At 36.1% G+C, this 19,084-nt stretch overlaps 1 protein-coding gene across 13 annotated transcripts in view; it reads right to left on the bottom strand.

The window, feature by feature from the left end:
• Positions 1–10,269: 10,269 nt before the first annotated feature.
• Gtdc1 (glycosyltransferase like domain containing 1) overlaps positions 10,270–19,084 on the bottom strand; it is a 374,674-nt gene continuing 365,859 nt past the window's right edge. For 12 of the 13 annotated variants that reach the window (XM_071619200.1, XM_071619206.1, XM_071619212.1 and 9 more), the window contains 3 exons: positions 17,027–17,097; positions 16,227–16,318; positions 11,308–11,394 (listed from right to left, as the gene is read on the bottom strand). In XM_071619200.1, the coding sequence (XP_071475301.1) occupies positions 16,244–16,318; positions 17,027–17,097 (146 nt within the window). In that variant the 3' untranslated portion in view covers positions 11,308–11,394; positions 16,227–16,243. Of the gene's footprint in view, positions 11,395–16,226; positions 16,319–17,026; positions 17,098–19,084 lie in introns of all 13 variants that reach the window. The other variant, XM_071619207.1, reaches the window with a different exon arrangement.

Genomic DNA, 19,084 nt, shown 5'->3' with positions numbered 1-19,084 from the left:
GAATCAGTCTGACACTCGTACTCAGAATGGGAAACATTATCATGATATCAATAAGTATATATATTTTTTCTTTGGGGGATAGTATTGCCAGAAAGAAAAGGAAATGTATCAGATCTTAATGTCATTTCCTGAGATTCTTTTCTAAAATTATAGCTTTAACCCTTTAGTCACAGTTTGGAAGGGAGACCCATCTGCTTATTTGATGTACAAAATAGAAGGCACTTGGTTTCCAAACACTATTCTCAGATTTGCAAAGTTGTGCTGTGATGAATAAATAATGAATCAGATATTTCAATCCATTTTAAGATTTTGAAAGCCCTGATTATCATTGTTTACAGACAGTCTCTTCTAAGTACACTTCCCATGTGTTCTTGCTCAGCTTTCCAAGGGTAGGCTTACGGGGTCCACCCTCTCCCAGTCTCCTAGAGGGCTCTTCTTTTATTTTAACTAACTCACCCACCCACGTTTCTAAATCTACAGTTGGAGGAATAAGGCAAATGTTAGTAGGAAAAACTTGATTGATGGATGTCATGATTTGGTCACTGTCTTGAATCATTTTGGCATATAATATCTATGGATTAGAAAAAAAGGTGAGAAAATTATGCTACAACCTGGATGAATAGAAGGAAAAAGGACAGAAATTGGGGGGAAAGGGCATTTTTTACTCCTACACGTCCAGTGTGGTATGTATGCTCAAATAAATACTTATTGATAAATAATCATAATAGTGCAAAGAAGGCTTTTAAACAATTTGAAATATCAAACAATCAAACATTTTCCCAAGTTTTTTGAAAACTTAGAGCAGAGGAGTGACAAATCAATGTGATGCTTCTAAATGGTCTCCTGCCCAAATCCCCTTTAGTGACTCTTCCCTACTAGTTCTAAATTAACAATTAGTGGATAGGAGAAGAAACAGTTTGTAATCAAAATACAGGGCTGACACGAAAGAAGAAAGTGCCCAGAGGGTGGGATTTAAATCACACCTCTGAATATACCAGAATCAGAAAGAGAGGTGTATTGAAAAAAGTATAATCAGAATCTCTTCCATAGAATCTCAGTACCCGTCTCCACTTCCTCCTGGGTTTTGCTTAAGTAAAAGTTTTTTTTTTTTTTTTTAAAGTATGTGTGGGGTTTGTGGGGAGGGTGTCGAAATTATTTCTCTTTTTTGCTTAGTGCACCTTCATCATATTTATTTACTGAGAGACTGGTCAACTCAAGGAACCGAATTTATGAAAATACTCAAAGGCATAGAGATGTAGGTTCTGCGCTGCTAGGGTTGCGCTTCTTTCCCGGGGATGCCGGTCAAGGAATAATAGTCAAGCCTGCACAAAAGAGCTAGGGCAGCAGTGGGCCACCCGCCGTGTGTGCGTGTGTCAGCCTGAGTGGCGCGCGCGTGTCAGGGTGCGTGCCAGTGTGTGTGCATGCCAGTGTGCGCGTGTTGGGGTGTGCGCGTGCCAGCGCGGGTGTGTGAGGGTGTCCGCGTGGGTAAGAGCGCTGCGGCCACCGGCTCAGCCAGCTCCCGGAGCTCGCTGTGCCCGCATCTTTTGACAAGCCCCTGGTACCCCGGCTTTCCGCTCTGCTCGGTTGTCGCGCCTGAGCCGCCGAGAAGGCATCGGTTACTACTTTGTGACCTCAACGTCCCCTTCCTTATTTCTTGCGCCATCAGAGGTGGAACTCCCCCCACCCGCCCTTTTCTGGACCAGACTGAGCAAGGCGTCGAGGGTGGGCGCCAAAGCGGACCCGAATTTGGGCTCGTCCACTGCTCTGGCGCCAAGAGCAGGGGACGCGGACTCGCGGTGGGGCGACTCCTAGGGCCAGGATCCCGGCGGACCTCCCAGGCGGATCTTTCTGCTCCGGGCTAAGTGGGCGCAGTGGATCTGACACTAGCGCGCGCTGTTGGGGCTCGGGGGCTGGGGTGCTGCACTTTTGCTAAAACTAGAGTCCGGGCCGGCTGAGCGCCCTAGTCCCCTGCATCCACCACCTCCCGACTGGCCGCGGCCAGGAGGAGTGACATTCAGAGCCCCCAGCCTGCAGCTCGTATGGGCAGATCCGACCAAGGGCGGAAGACCCGAGAGGCAGAAAGAGGAGAAAAGAGGTAGCAAGCTCCAGACAAGGGATCCTTAATTACAGATTAAAGGCAAACAAAACCATGCACCACACTTTCCATGTGTCAGCTGATGGCCGCGACAAAAGGAAACGCAGAACGCTGGGGGTGGAGGGTCTCTTCTTCTCTCCCCCCACTTCTATAATGTGTGCAAATGTAAAAATGCATTAGGTAGTGACTCTGGGTAGGTGGTGCCCGGGGCCAAATCACAGCTGCAGGCTCCATGGTGTAGGAGGACAGTTTGTTGATGCACTCAAAGGTCTGGGGAACCTCTTAAAGAAAGAAAGAAAGAAAAAAGAAACAAAAAGAAAAAAAGACTATAAATACTCTGCTAAGCACATTTTGCTTCTTTAAAACTTCATTACTCACACATTTTTAAGTTTTAAAATTTGGTCCTTAAAATATTGCAATTTATTATCTAAAGTAAGACCCACACATTCTCATTCTCTCTCTCTCTCTCTCTCTCTCTCTCTCTCTCTCTCTCTCTCACACACACACACACACACACACACAAATTGTTTTACAATTTTGTATACTCCATTTTATTGGCCTGGTATCTCAGCATTAGAAATACAGGGGGGAAAGCCAAGCAGACTGAAAGCCAGGGAACATAGCTGCAAGCACCAGAGAGCACAAGTTCCCCTCTATGGCTCTGCGGCTCAGATAGAAAAGGGAGAGATGTCTGCTTTGATTCTGTTCCTTTTAATTAATCATGATCTCAAAACAATCTCCACTCTGTCCCTGAGATTTAAGAAACAGGTTTGATTTGACAATGCCTTGAATTCTGCATAGAAAGTAGAGAAGTGCGCAGACTCTGTTGCCTACTCACTGACCATTACAAATTTCTAGTTCTGTGTCCTCATTGCTAACACTAAAATTAGACAGAAGATGACCTTGGAGAATCACACGGAGCCAACACACTTTGCACCCTTCTGTATTTTCTCCCTTTTGTTAATGGGTCAGCTTTGGAAATAGAGGGGTTTGTCTCTTTTAGCAATCTGTTTACTTTTGGCTGATACAATGATGTACCAGGTTGATGGCAACAAGGCCACACTACTTAGTCATTTTACCCAACTTCCTCTTTATAGATGATGCTTTTGCATTTTTCGATTATATTTTTTCACCCCAATGCCATTTTCCCACAGCATTTTGGGAAATTTTTTTACCCCAAGTCTTTTTCATGTGGTGACATTAAGTGATTTCCCACATTCCTCAAAATACTAATTGTATTCAAGATTAGTAGCTGCATATCAGTAATTTTTAAATACCTTCTGATCCGTATTTTTAATTTAAATGATCCCAACATTACTGTCCAGTCAAATGCCTGAATCAATGTATCTGTGGACTGGTTGCCAGCCAGATGACAGGCTCAGCATACTTGAATAAGACCATGATGAAGCTTCAACTGCAGAAGGTGGAGCACCTTTTTTCTTTCCTGTCTTCCCAGAAAGTAGATTAGCAAATCAACAAAATGATGTAAATCACACAAGGTTTCAATACCCTTCTCCTCCTTCTGATACATATTTAGGAAAATGTTCAGAAATCTCTCATATCCAGCCCTGTGATGTAGCCACAACTCCCTCCACTTTTTGGCTTTATCCTGCAGTAAAATAAAAAAGGTAAAAGAGCAAATTAGGAGTTTTTCTTTTCTTATAGCTTTCTTATGGTTGAATGGATCATCCTGTTGCTGTTGATTCAGGCCAGTTGTTGTTAGTTCATGTTCTTACCACCCACCAAAGAGCAGCACAGGATTTATTTTATATTAATAAATGATGTTCATGAGTATGTTTCTGAATGCCAGAGTTATGATTTATTTTTTTAAATGGGTGGAGAAAGGAGAATGGCAATAAAACTAGCTCCTAAGTCATTCAAAACCTTGGCTTCACACATCTATGTGAGACTTTTAAAAAGTCTTTCTGTTTTTTTTGAATCTTATTTTCCTTCAAGTTCTATTATCATGAACTAATTTTTTCCCATTTACCATCTTTCATAGCTTCAAACCCTGTTTATTAGATTTCAGTTGATAGAAGATACCTTTTCTCTTGTTTATGACTGTCTCTATTTACCACCACCATTAAGAATTTCACAATAAATCCTTGCACCAAATAAATTAAAATCTGTAACTTCAGACACCCAAGGAAGAGGACATTAATCCACTTAGTAAAATATCCAGAACTCCCCCTCTCAATTTCAGCTCTTCTAATGTAACATTTAGTAATTGCAGCTGGCTTCTTAGACTTCCCTCCCTCCCTTTTATTCTGAATCATATTGGCCTTGTTTAACCTTCATTTCCTTTTCTACCCCCCACATTTGTCCACATACTTTTCTTTGACCATGTTTCTTTCTGTCTTTCTGCTGCCTGGATTGAAGGCAATAAATGCAGCTTTCTAAGAGCTTAGTACTTTCTGGTAAAATCCCATCTACCTCCCTGTTCCACTATTAATGCTTTATACATTTTTATGCTTCCTTCAGGTGTATAGTTACTGCTCTGTATTTTCCTGATTGATCATTAAGTTATGCTGGCTTTTCAGAGCTGCTTCTATAATCCTGAAGCAAAGGCTTTTTACTTGGCATGCTCTTTGCCTCTGGAATGCCTTTCCTGGCAAAGACAGGCATTTTGGTTTGACTATGATTCTTAGGTCACCATTCAAAGCTAAATGTGCTCAGTTAGGTTTCTACTATGAGCAGGTCTGTTTCTCCTGGTAAGTGCTCAGTGATGCTGCTTAGTTAGAGGGTGTGTTGTAAGTGCACGATGTAATATACTTATATTGTACTTGATTATCAGTTTTCAAAAACAGCTGCAAGCTTTGATATCTGTGTGAGGAAATATCAGAAGATAATATGCCATTGGTATTTATTACTCTATAATTAAGGATGTGTCAGTGTTTTCCTTTAAAAAAAAATCCCTATTTTCAGAAATTCATATCTCCAGCAGAAATTTCCCTATGAATTACACTCTAATACCATATTAGAAGTATCTTCTTTTTACATTATCCCTCCCCTTCCTTTTCTTTCTGGGGAAAAAAGTCTCAGGATGTAATTTCTGGGTTATCTATTTGGGATGAGAGGAAGCAGGCCCGGCACTGCACAATTAAAGGTGCCACTGCTGCCCCCACCTGCTTCCTCTGCTCCCCAGCCCCCTGCATCAGGTGAGAACATGACACTCCTTTTGTAGCCTCATATCTACATGGAGGAACCAGCTCACCATTGTACGATTTCAAAGGCAACAGAAAAGAGTCAATTTTTCTGAGATATCACAGGTGCCATAGAGGTGGACATTCTAGTACCAGAAATCAGTTTTTTGGTTTTTTTTTTTTTTTATTGTTCTTTCAGTGGTCATCTGGAGTACACATACAGCCAGGTAAGACTTGAGATAAATTTATGGTAATGTATTAGCAATTTATTATTCCATGTTTCTTCTGATAGTGAAGGGTAGGAGAAAAGAAAGTAGAGGGGGGGATACATTGGATACAAATGTTTTCCCATTTTCCTTCTTTAAGGGCTGGTCCTAAACAAGGGACTGGACCATACTCTAGAGAAAAAGCCTTGGAAATAATCTAGACCTGTCTCTAACAACACGGCAGCCAAAGCAGGTCAACTTCTCCTTAGGTCCCCAGTTTCCCTATCTAAAATGGAGAGGTTACAAAAACAAATACCAGGAGGACCAGAGATGTTTTCTAAATTTATGAATGAATACAGCACAGTGTAAGAACACAGGGAGTGGTGGAGCTTGTGACACCACAATGTGGATGTGGAGACTAAATACCTACCTAAAGACAGAACGACAGTAATAACATAAACACTTAAGATATTGGCCACACTTCATGATCTCTCATTTCCCTATTAATACCAACAAAGTGGAGCACAACGCAACTCCCTGATGCCTTTTCCCATTTTTGCCTGGTGGGGATAAAAGTAGAAGAGAACTAGGGATCCAACTAAGTCATATACATAGAACTTGGTGCTTCCTGAAAGGCACATAGGTGACAATGACAGTATCCCATGTAGGGAAAGGCTTGTAACAACAACAAAAAATCTTCACCTTTTTGAACATCCTGGCTCCTAAATATGCTGCTATATGATGCTTTACTTTTTCTCATTGTGAAATGATACTGAAAATGTCAAAAAAAATTTTAAATACAAAGGACTTCATATTCCTGGAGAAAAGTTACACAAGAATATATTCCTAATGGAAACCACATCTTCTAGCACTCTACCTTAGGTCTGCTATTTAAACACAATAACTGATGGAAAAAGTAATATAAGCATTTTAGATTATCTGCCAAGAATAATCAGCTCCTTATATCAGTTTATGAAAACAATTGGGGGACTTCTTCTAGTATTGAAAGTCATGATCATAGAGCTATGGGAAAGACTAAGCACTCAACTAATGATAGCTAATGTAATGTCCGTTGAAGACACTGATCATAAATTTCAATTTAGAAAAATAGGCTGAGGATGAATGAGGATCCTACTCCATAAGCCATATGTGCCTCTCATGCAGTGAGGGCATCTTGAAGATACTAGGGAAGCTCTCTTCCCATGGGTCAGTGGCAATGCCAAAGATGTTCTTGTGTCTTGAAGGGGGAAGGAAACAGGTAACATTTTTGCGAATAGGCCACGTGGTCAGGAGCTGAGAGCTCTGAGCTCTTGACATGCAGCTCTGAATTTTTCAAGGTAAAAATACAGTGTCTATTAATATCTGCCTTCATCTTTTTTACTATCTTTCAAAAGGGTTTATAGAGCTATAGTTTTCCATCTTGCATTTATAATAGAAATGGAGAGCAGCAGTCTCAAGAATAGGAACTCATGGACAGTCAAAATCTGACTTTCTCTATTGTGTGATTTGATTAAAGGTTGAGGTGAAGACCTTGGTTCCTAATTCCTAGTTAGAGCAGCTTCTGTCATTGTTTGAGGGAAATGGTTTTCTGACTTCATCAATAGTTAGGAAGTCAAGAAATGTTGAAGATATATGGTAGCAAATTTAACTACATGCTTCCCAGTTTTTATAGCTATAATCAAAAGGTATATCTAAAAATAACATTTAAGATATGAAAAAGCCATGAAGTTATGAGTAATAATTAGCCTTTATGTGCCATGAGTTAGCTTAAGAAATACTTAATTGTACAATGAATGTGGCTCTCCCTCTGATATGTCCTGCTCTTCCCATTTGTTCTCTGAAGTAACCATTACTTCAAATTTTTGGAATGGAACCACCATTTGACCCAGTTATCCCTCTCCTCATTATGTATCCACAGGACTTAAAATCAGCATACTATATTGATGCAGCCACATCAAGTTTATAGCAGCTCAATTCACAATAGCAAAGCTATAGAACCAAACTAGGTGCCCTTAAACAGATGAATAGATAAAGAAAATGTGGTATGTATACACAATGGAATATTAATTCCTACCTTTCTTTGGTAATATTTTAATCACATATGCACATATCTTTAAGCACTAGGTAGAACTGCTTGCATCTTATAAAACTTTCACAGTTATGTTTTAATAAATATCTTTGAAGGGAGGGTGTATTACAGAAGCATTAATTGTCCTTTATCTCAATTGAAAATTTAAAATGAAAAAGTTTGAATCAGTGGTTTATACTACACTCTCTTCATTGTTAAGTACAATATCTGATAATAAATATTCCCTAATTTTCCAGTGAAATAGAAAGGCAGTTAGGGCAATACTTGTCAATAGTCTATTGAAGGGCTGGGGCTGTAGCTCAGTGGTAGAGCACCTGCCTTACAAGTGTGAGGCCCTGGGTTCGATCCTCAGTACCACATAAAAATGAATAAATAAGATATTGTGTCCCTCTACAGTTAAATAAATATTTTTAAAAATAGTCTATTAAGAATAAGAATCAGAACATGTCAGCATTAAAGGAAAGCACGGAATATCTTTTGAAGACTGATTTTATCACCCATAGAAAATATCTTGAGACAAGTGAAATTTCTTTTGGTCTCATATTTCTGGGTAGCAGATGCTTTTTTAAACACAGATTTTACTTTTAAAAATATCAAATATAATTAACACCTTCAACATAAAATTAAGTCTTTGTTTCCAGATGCATTTTAAGGTGTTGAAATTAATCCATGCAGCATTCTATGGCTAAGGGTTTCCATCGACTTAGGGATTTTGCTGCTATCTTTATGTGGCATGTCTGAAGGACTGAGAAATAAGAACAGAACTTTAAAACTTAACCTTATTTGAAGGATACTTATTAAACCAGGAATATCTTGAAAAAGTTCATTTGACCTGTTCCTGATCAACATGGAATAAATAAGTGGGTTAAGAACTATGTGTGCCATTAACATTATAGAAACATGGAGTAAGTAAATTTAGGGCAAACATCCTAGACATCACATATAGGTCTTGATAATAGGCAGGCATTTAAATGAATAAAAGTGAGGGTTAAATTGAGGGTTATAAAAAGAAAGACAATTTTAAAAAAAATACTTAGAACAAGAAATAATGGGAGTATGTGATCTCTTTCTGGAGATTAGGAGAAATAGGATCTATTGAGTCAACTTGTATTCCCAGTTATCCGCTGACTTCAAGTAAATATCTATTAGAGGTATACGGGCACACAAACACATTTACATATTTTTAAATGCTCAGAATGATACATTCATACATAAAACTTTTTATTGCTTAGGTGTACTAATGCCAAATCCGATAACCTTGTTTTTATAAGTAACAACTTTAATGTACAGTTTTTATCCTAGAAGAAATGATAGGCACAGCTGAAAATGAACTGATTTGATTTTATGAATGTAGGGAACAAACAAGCAAACATACACAGGTATATTTCGGTATAATATTTGCCAAAATCAGAAAAAAATATTTAAATATTTTAGATGTTTAATACTTTTTTTTTTTCACCCTATCAGTTGGTGAGAAAACAAATTTGGATAGTTGATCTGTATATAAGATCCCCTCCCTTTTTTTTGTACTGGGGATTTAACCCAAGGGTGCTGAACCATGGAGCTATATCTGCAACCCTTTTATTATTATTATTATTATTATTATTATTATTATTATTATTATTATTTATTTATTTATTTTGAGACAGAAGCTTGCTAAGTTGCTGAGGCTGGCTTTGAACTCATGATTGTCCTGGTTTCCGAGTCACTGGGATTACAGGCATGAGCCACCATCAGGCTGCATATAAGATCTTACCCACCATAAAATACTATTTTCAAGATAGTAAAACTCAACATGACTTCTTGGCTGTGAGATTTATATTATCTCAAGAAGATGTCATCTGTGATGTAGCACCTTTTTGATTATTTAATCTCATTATAGTATATAAAGTATAATTTTGCCCAAGAGAAGTGTCTATGAATAACTTACTCCTATTTTGTTTATATTTATCTAGTTTTGTTTTCAAATGGAGCACCTCTGCTAGATTTCAGGTTCTATAGTCTTAGATTGGAAGGGACTTCTGAAATAGTTTCATGAGTGAGGAGGTAATTTGTTCAGTGACTTCCCTTTAAGTCAGGACTAGAAGCCAGTGGTATGGTGGCCCATCATATACTGTGGACCACATACTGGATGGGGAGAGGAGTCTCTGTTTAAAGACAGAGTTTGTTGTTTCTGCTTCTTATTCTTGCTGTTTTGAAGTTTCCAGGCCTCATGGACTCTCACTTCTGCTTTCTTTGATCTGCATGTCTGCCTCTCTCCTGAAGGCTGAGTGTGGCTCCCTAACCTTGATCTATTTCCTGCTGTTGATTTTGCTACCTGTCAAATGGGCCCTATTGGATTTCTGTGCCATTGCTTACAAGACTTCTCAGACTTTTTAGAAACCAGAAAGCCAGGCTTGGCCCTTGTCTAGCCACCTCTCCCTGGCTGCTATTCACTATTTGGTGTATAGAAGTTATTCATTTCAAAAGCTAGGAAAATTACAATTTACCTGTCAGTAAACAGAAGATGGTTTATCAACAGACTTTACCTTAATGACTACAAATGTTTACCTCCTGCTTTCCAGAATGCAAAGAAAATCTTGGAAATGTCATAATATCTTACAAACATTTGCAAAACAGATCCTTGTTCATCCGGAAAAGAAACAATTGTATTCGTTGTCTCTGACACTAGGAAAATGTTCAGCGAGAGAAACATACAGATAGATGCACACACTTATACGTAAATGAATATGCTAATTAAAAATTGCAGTGGGCACTTTATTAAAAATTTATTTTACAATCTAGTCATTCAAAACATTTTTACATCAACAAATACAGCAGCTTGACTATTGGAATCATAAGCGATTTATCTTGAAAAGATTACATTTGTAGCTGGCTAAAAATATTTTTGGAGAATATTTGTATCAAAATTGCTGGTTTTGTTAGAAGTATTTTCATTTCTCTATTTTTACTGCTGGAAAAAATTTAAGTATCTCAGTATTCATTTTATGGGTGAGGTGGATCCACTGACTGTATTTGCCATGTTTGTCCGAATTACAGCTGTTTATCTTGCAACTTTCTTTAAGATTAATTAAATGCAAATGTAACTCTGTGAATCATGGGAATACCTGCCAGACTCCTTATTAATACCTTCACTTAAAAACTCCTGTGCCAGAGAGTCATTAATTTGCTAAAAGAAAAGTGCTAAAGCAGCCCTTTGCCCACAAACAATTCTGAGACGGCTGCCCAATTAGTCCCGTAGCATTCTGATCTTCCTTTCAGGCCCTGTGGCCCTTTGAGGACACAAGAAGGCTCCGATGATAACCTGGCAACCTAGGTAGAAACCCAGCCAAGTGTGAGCGTTTGAAGCTGCAGTTTGGCTGCCATCGTGTCGGCGAAAAGAAAGAATTCAGGCACCATGTCATCCAGTACAAAGGATAAAAACGGATTCAACCGGAAATTCAATGTGGCACCACATATGGGATACATGAGTGCGGTTATACAACAGGCCACATATTTTTTTTGAACAGTCTCCTACATGTGATGCCGAGGACATGTGTAACCATCATAACGTCTCTAGGAATCTGTATTTAATTTGAGTTGGGGTGGTGGCAGGGATTGGAGATCTGAAGCCGCCACAGGTTTGTGGCAGATGGCTCTGTGTCAGCTATGACAAGCAGCCAGGCTCAGCTTCCTCTGCAGATTTTCTTTTCTCTCTGATCAGGTAAATATGGGCACACTCTGGAAAGTTCTTCAGATTCTGCCTTAGGCTGCAAGTTTGTGACTTAGCCCCATCTGTCACAAATCTTCCCTAGGTTCTGTTGTAAGCAGAGACCTGAATTTACCATGTAGGGCTGCCCAAGAAAACGGAGCCATTTCACCCTGTAACAGGGGAGAAGGAGAGAAGAGAAAGTAATGAAGAAGCATGAACCACTGAAACACCAAAGGAGGCTGAAAATTCATATTGCAAATTCGCATCCCTTACGTCAATTATATTTCAAAAAGCCACCAAGTAAATGGTCCTTGAGTTCCACCACTTCAGGAAATCCCAGTTTCTGATTGGTTTAAAATGTCACTATGTTTTCAACTATGGGAGAAAACTACTGTTTGTTTTTTTTTTTTTTTTTTGCAAATGGGTACATTCTGCTGCATACATATTTCCTGGTTCATGTTAATGGATGACAGCTATTAAAAGTTCATCATCCAACTTTTAACTTTTATAAACACAGGATACATAACACTCTTAAAGAAATGTTTTTGCTAATGCAAATTTTACTTTTAAGTGGTAAAGACACAAGATAAATGTCTTTACTATTATTGGGAATTTATAAAGTGCGTCAAATTTTTCAATGTGTTTATATTCATTATTTCATTATTGCAGTACCTCAGGGGGAAAATGCTATTACAATTGAAAAAAAAATTCTTTCAGATTTGCAGATAAATCATATAGAGGCCAAAAAATCACCTACAGTCAGGCTGCAAATGAGGAGCAGAGAATGACAAAAACCTCTAACTGACGGTGATTGGGTAAAGCATATCTATTGTGCTAAAGGTTATTGCTTCTATTTTGTTTAGGCAAATCAAAGGAAACGCAAATAAAATAAAATTGAGAGAGAAAGTGCAAAAGGAAGGGAGGAAGGGAGAAAAAAAAGGAGAGGAAGAAGGAAGGACAGGACAGGGGTGAGAGAGGAAAACACAGTTAGAACTTGAGACAAATTTTCTCTTAGATTCTGCCAGTGCAGATTTTGTATCTTCTCAATATACCTTAAACATTTAAGTTTTCATTTTAAGGAAAGAGTAAGGACTTTGGAGGTGTGTTCATGCCAGTGACCTTGTTTACATTGAAAATATAAGCTCAGTTAAAAGGGTCCTCTAAAGTGACCAGTGTCTTGAGGGGAACTTAGAGTAGCGTGGCTGTGGTGTGGATGGACGTAGCTGACATAATGAAGACAACCACAAATGGCTTTTCTGGGTGTCAAGTCTGAATTGTAATCTCAATCATTGTTTGGAATGAATTTTAAGGAGAAATCTGAAAATTCTTCTCCTCTGCAAATAACATCAGGTTTTAAAGTTCTCTTGAATGTTGAGGAACTTGAAGAACAAACTAAAACTCAGCAGCTATGATCTCAAAAACCTTTAAAATACTGCAGGTCACTCACAAAAAGCAGAAGAAAGAATAGTATCTCTTTCTTTTTCCTTCTCTCTCTCTCTCTTTTTTTTTTTTTTTTTTTTACTGCACAGGCTATTGCTCAATTTGTAAATAAAAGTAAATGAAAAATACTGCGGGAATGACATCTCTTCTGTTGGTCCAGGTGGTGTCCACCTCCTTACAACTGCTCCATTTGTACTTGTGTTCTGTTTTCAATGCTGTTAACAAGGGACTATCTATAAATGCTTTTATAAAACATTTTAAAATGAAATGATCAAAGGTTCTCTTAAAGCATGCAGACAAACATTGTTGGAGATTTTCAGTAAGTAACATCACTTAGTAAAAGTGAGGCCAAAAAATACAATTTCATGTTATAGACTTGTTTGGGTTGGAAATGGGGAACTATTGTTAGTCTAAGAAGTAAATCCTTGGATTTTTCTTTTTATGATTTCTTCTAGAGACCTGTATTCAAGTTATTCTTATGATTCTGTGAATTGAAACCTGCTTCTTCTATGTAAGTTCATGGTCAATGTCTCTGCTTGACCTAGAGAAGGATATATCCCAACATTTCAAGAAAGTTATAGTCAATGACCAAACTTTTTAAGATGTGGTCTTACATTTTTTTACATTGAGAAAATAGTTTTAGATTTTTAAGATTATTAGGAAACATTTAATTTTGGCATGCATTGGATTTCTCTAAGGAGTCTAAGAAAAATTGTGTGCATGTGTCTCTGTGTGTGTTAGTGAGTGCACATTTGTGCATGGTGAATTTAAATATCTCAGGTCTAAAATTTCAGGGAAGAATTCATGAACACAGAGTTCTGTAGTAGAGTCACTTTAAGAAAAAAAGTAAATTCTGTTTCTGCTTTTCAGTTACTAGCATTCTGTTTTAAATCTTGCTTCAAGTTATAGCCCCAAAACTCTCACTCATATTGAAAGTATAATGTCTCATGTGAGAAGAAAGCCAAGTGTTAGTAGCCTTATTCTAGTCATTAAATTTCTAAGTGTGAATCCATATGAAAAATTCTATCCTAAAGTGAACTCTATATGATAAGAAGTGAAATGATTTTAAAATGTAAACTTTTAACAACAAAAAAAAGTGTAAGGTGTAAAAATGTAAAAAAGAACAAATTAAGGAATTCAGTGACATTCTATCCTTTTAGATCTTAGAAGCATATGTTTTATAAAACCAAAACAGCACTGCCCAATGGGATAAATCTTAAAAAAAAAAAAATCCACATTCTCTTCACAGAACACAGAAAAGGTCCTCTTCTATTCCATAGGAACAATAGGTACAAAGCTGTCTTGGAGGAAATAATTCTTTAGTATTTAAAGAAAGCAAATGTTACCTGAAAACTTGTATATTTATAAAACCTTAAGGAGAAAAATTATCAGAATTTATTATATCTTTAGAAAGCATCTTTTTTTTCAGTTTTGTATCAAAATCCTATTACAACAAACTACATCTGTGGTCCTTCCTTGTGATTTATAACTGAGTATCTTGTAAAATGCCAGTTTCTCTTCATAGTTGTGTCTTGATTACTTGTAATTCAGGACTAATTTCTTTAATTTTTGAGATTAATTGTTAGATACAATATCACAAAGGTCTATGAATGAGGACATATATGACAGTATAGATTTATAATAAAAATCCATGGTAAAATAATTAAAAATGAATTATACATATAAATTCTTATAAATGCTTAGGCATGAATTACTTATAAAATTTTGAGATGGAGGATTTTATGATGTACAAACTGAAGATATACGTAAGCACTAGCATGTAATAACTTAGTGAAGCAACACTTAACATATAGGTTACATTTTTAGCTGTATAAGGAATGATTTTGTATATTAACAGCATACTACGAAGTTAACATTCTTTCAGAATTTTTCCAGAAGTTGTTTGTAAAACAAATAGTTACAGCAATGTTATGGCAGCAACTGAATTAAAATATTTCAACTGGAGATCTGCTTTCTTTTCTAACTAGAGACAACTTGTTGCAGTAACTTTTGAAACAGTTAAAAATTTGCACATGTGGAATAACAGAGTTAATAAGGACTAACCTGAAGCAATATTAAAAACTGATAAATTTTGATGGTAGAAATACATCTCTAAATACCTCATCAAAACTTCACTGGAAGGAAAACAAGTCAATAATTTAATGGTAAGCTCAATGAAAATAGGTGTGTGTCATGTGTAGAAAATGAATCCATTTGTACTAAGACTTATATCTAGTTCCTTAATTTTCATAATCTTTATATTTGGACAGTCATATGGGAAACTATTCGACTAGTACTGTATATATAATAAAAACTGCTACTGAACTTCAAAAATGAAGAAATGTTTGGGGAAAGCTTGGGGGACTGTGCTCTCTGTGAAGCTTCACATGTGTACGATACAACAGTATTGACTCAAGGAGTGATACTGAAGCCGGGAAGTGTGCAGTCAGCATTTTAAACTATTATGAGCTACCTTCTGAACCATTGCCAAGTTAATAGACAATGAAAGATAATGAGCTTGAAATTGGGTGTTAAATTGCATTTTTGGTTCTCTCCCTTTTTCTCGAAGTTTAACTGTTTCCTGGAGAAACAAAGTCATGTTTTGATGTATCACTATGTAAATATGTATTTTAGGCCATGAGCAAAGAAGAGAGAGAAAAAGGCAGAGAACTGCATTACATGTAGAAGGTTATACATTAACATAGGAAAATTAAAATATGCTAGATTATAAAACTGCTAGATTGTAAACTATACTGAATTTATGTAAAATGAGGATGCTATGTTCAAAGAATATAAAAAGGTATATTACTCATGGCCTAGAGCCACCTTCGAAACTCATAAAGGAAATTTATCCTACTTCAATTACTCAGACTTTTAGGAGGGGCTTTTTTTGTGTTGTTGGTTCGGCAATGTAAAATTCCAATTTGAATAAGGGGAAAATGATAATGAATGAGGGGATTGAATGATGATGCTATTTATATATCTGATTTTTCCTTTTGCCTTTGCCATTCAGAGATGAGACCCAGTCTTAATTCTAAACAAACGGAGGATTGTCATGTCACGTTATTAAACTGGACAAGGGAAATATTCAACTTTTGAAAGTCATCTTTAAAGTAGTTCAAAGATGAACACCAAATTTCACTGATGTCATTCACCTGAATTTTTGAGGACTGAGGATTTCATTATAATGGGAAGAAAGGCTTATCCTCATTAGTATAATTGTAGAATCTTTCCTTTACTTCCTTTTAAACTAATGAGTTACATTAATCCAGGTTCATTTTTATAAGCCTCTTGGGGCTAAATGTAAAGGACAGTCATCTTAGAAAACAATAAATTTTTTAAAAAAGCATGTACCGTGCATTAAGTGCACGTATTTCATAAGACCTAGGTTAATACAACTGGCATCCAGTTTAATTAATCCTTGTTAGTGTAACAACTAATATCCCTCCCTAGCATGTTTCCTTTAAACATTAGTATGTTAATTAAATGTTTTTTTTTTAAAGATTTTTCTTTGTACTTCAATATGGCATTTATACCATGTAAATCTCTTCTCAATAACTACCTTATAGAGATGTTTTCTTATAATATCTGGTCTCTTGCAGAAATTCTGGAGCCTTTTTGAAAGCTGTTCAGGTGTAGAATACAGATATTCAGCTGCAGGAAAAACAGATACATTTTTAATGAAACAAAAACCTCAAAGCACACACTCGATATTAGTCACTTTACTAATTAAAAATGCATATTGCTCTGTGCCGCCTCGTGTTTTACATTATTTAAGCATGATTTTATAAGGTTACCTCAGCTCACAAGGATGTTTAATGCTAAATAAGACTGTGTAGTTGTGCTGTTTAGACATCTCCTTTGGGTGATTAAAATACATTATTCTAATGTAGCACAATGCATATGTGATATATTTAGTGATGAGAATTTTTTTTCAAAGAACTGGTACTATAGCCGTATGTATCCTGTACAACAGTTGCATATTATTAACTAGTCAATTGTTTAAATAATTTGGTGTGACTTTCAGTCCTTGATTTTTTTCTCTGTGTATATCATTAAAAAAAAATCTGTAAGCAATTGCAGCAACACTGACCTGCTTATAAAAATCCATCATTATGGGATGTGTATGCTAACAATGAAGAATGCTATTTGAAAACTTGCTTTTTTTGTTATCTTAAAAGAACAGATGGTAAATATAAGCTTACTCTAATGTATTAAAACACATAAAATTTTCCTTAACACTAACATGTTGACTTGCCAAATAAACAATTGCTCCTGCCTAAGTTTATTTTCAAACTTTCTAATTTAGCATGAATCATGTATTAAATCACAACCAGGACAAAAACACATTAAAGCAGTTACCTGGAAAAATTTCAGGATAAACCAAATCTTTGGGACAAAGGGGGTAACAACCACAATAAACAGCTTCCAACCTAAGGAAATTTTAGAAAGAGCGTGAGAATACATCAAAAAGACATTATCATCGTAGCTAAGAAAGTGGTTTTGTTTGCCTGAGTTAACAGTAAGAACCCAGAGTTAGCTGGGACAAAAACATGGTCGGCAGTGCAGTCCTAAAAGCCAAAGTTGCTCTTTTAAAAGATTTTATTGATCATATATGAATTTCATAGAACAGAACCAACAGCATATGTTTTGTTCACTGAATTAATCAAAGCGCAGTGCTGCATTTTTTTTTTGTTTTTAAAATACTGTTTAACACATTTTATAATCAGCAGATAAACACATGTAACAACATGGTAAAGTATGGACAGCTTTTCTTAATAATGCTGCAAAGCCTCAGAATGTTCATTTTTCAAAAAATGTTTAAATAAAATAGCAAATACTTAACTTTAGCACTGAAGCCGTAGAAATGATCGAGGCACTTTTAAAAGCAGCAGAAAAAAAAAATTTACAATCTGTTGTGATGGGACATTTTCATTTTAAGCTCATGCTTCGGAACGATTTGTTATTGTGCAGAATGTAAAACTCTTCCCTTTGTTGAAAAACTCTCATGAAGATTACTTTAATGAACCCTTTGCTTTTTTGACTAAAAATTCAGCTCACTTTCCATTTTATTAGGAAAGGATTCTTTTATTATTAAACAAACCTACATGAAAGTTTCACTTTGTGACAAGGTTTCCCCATGGACACCTATGAGACGTTTTCCTCCCCATCCCAGTGGTTAAGGGTTAAGCAGAAGAAAGGTATGACCTCTCTCATGGCTGTGTTAGGTTCACGTAATAACTATTGATCTGACATATAATAAACTTTAAGGATACCACTGTCATTTCTGTTGGCTAGAAATTATGCAGTGAAATTCAAAACACTCTTTAAAATATGTTTATTTTATGAGAAACTTTGAATTGCATCCAAAATGTTGACCAAAGGCAGAATTTATTTTGAACTGCAGATTTTTTTCAGCCAAAGAATAATTTGAAGTCATGTCAATGTTTACCTTGTTTATTTACAGTGACAAAGTACATGCAATTTAAGCTGTTTTAAGTGGATGATGTTTTCCCTATTTTATTATGTTAAACCGAAATTAGTTTAAAGGAAAAGTATTTATTTTGAGCTGCAAATTTTGGAAAAATGCTGTTAAAAGTTTTGCTTGAGAACTGATAGAAGTTATGAGATAACACAGTGGGAGGGTACAAGTTCTAGTTACCAGTTATTAGTTTCAGAATCCAAACTGATACCAAATATTTTTTTCCTCTACATACACACATATAAATTCTTACTGTAAGCACAGCTGTACCCTACACTGTACTGTAGTATAAAGCATTATGAAAAGTTTTGAGCATATAAACCCGTGATTTCCTTCATGAACCAAAAGAAAACATGCACTTTATCTGAAGACATTCGGTTTCAAATGCTGTGCCAACCGAAAAGCAAATACATATGAACATTCTTTTATAATTACGTAAAATCAAAAGAGTGAAGTCCCAGGCATTTCAGAAAGTGCACATGTTATCTGCTTTTTAATAATGGATTTGAATTAGAGTATTCTGTTCCCCGAAAGAAAATCACAGGCCAACTTACATTTTGAGTCATTGTATGAGTATGTACCATGCCAATTCCTAAAAACCTCTGCTAATTAAAACACTGTATAGTAAGACAAGAATAGCACTGAATGATTTAGGAAGAAAAATTTTATAAATTTTAGATTTCAACTTTTATTTGTAGATTATCTTATTCATGATTATATTTCTAATTAATCAAGAAACAACCACCATTTCTTCTAGTCATATTTTTGATTTGTTAAACTGCTAAATCTTACTGTTTGGACTGTCTTGCAGGACTATGTTTTGAAATAAATGAAATTTATATATTTATTGTCACAAATTTATTATATTTTGTTATTTTGAAAAAAAAGATCATCTCATGACAACAATACAATTATTCATCATTTCGATTCTTATGCAC

This window comes from Marmota flaviventris, chromosome 11, assembly GCF_047511675.1.
Source record: "Marmota flaviventris isolate mMarFla1 chromosome 11, mMarFla1.hap1, whole genome shotgun sequence".
In the NCBI taxonomy this organism is placed as follows: domain Eukaryota; kingdom Metazoa; phylum Chordata; class Mammalia; order Rodentia; family Sciuridae; genus Marmota; species Marmota flaviventris.
Note: the sequence above shows the minus strand (reverse complement) of the source record. Positions and strands in the feature narration are given on the sequence as shown.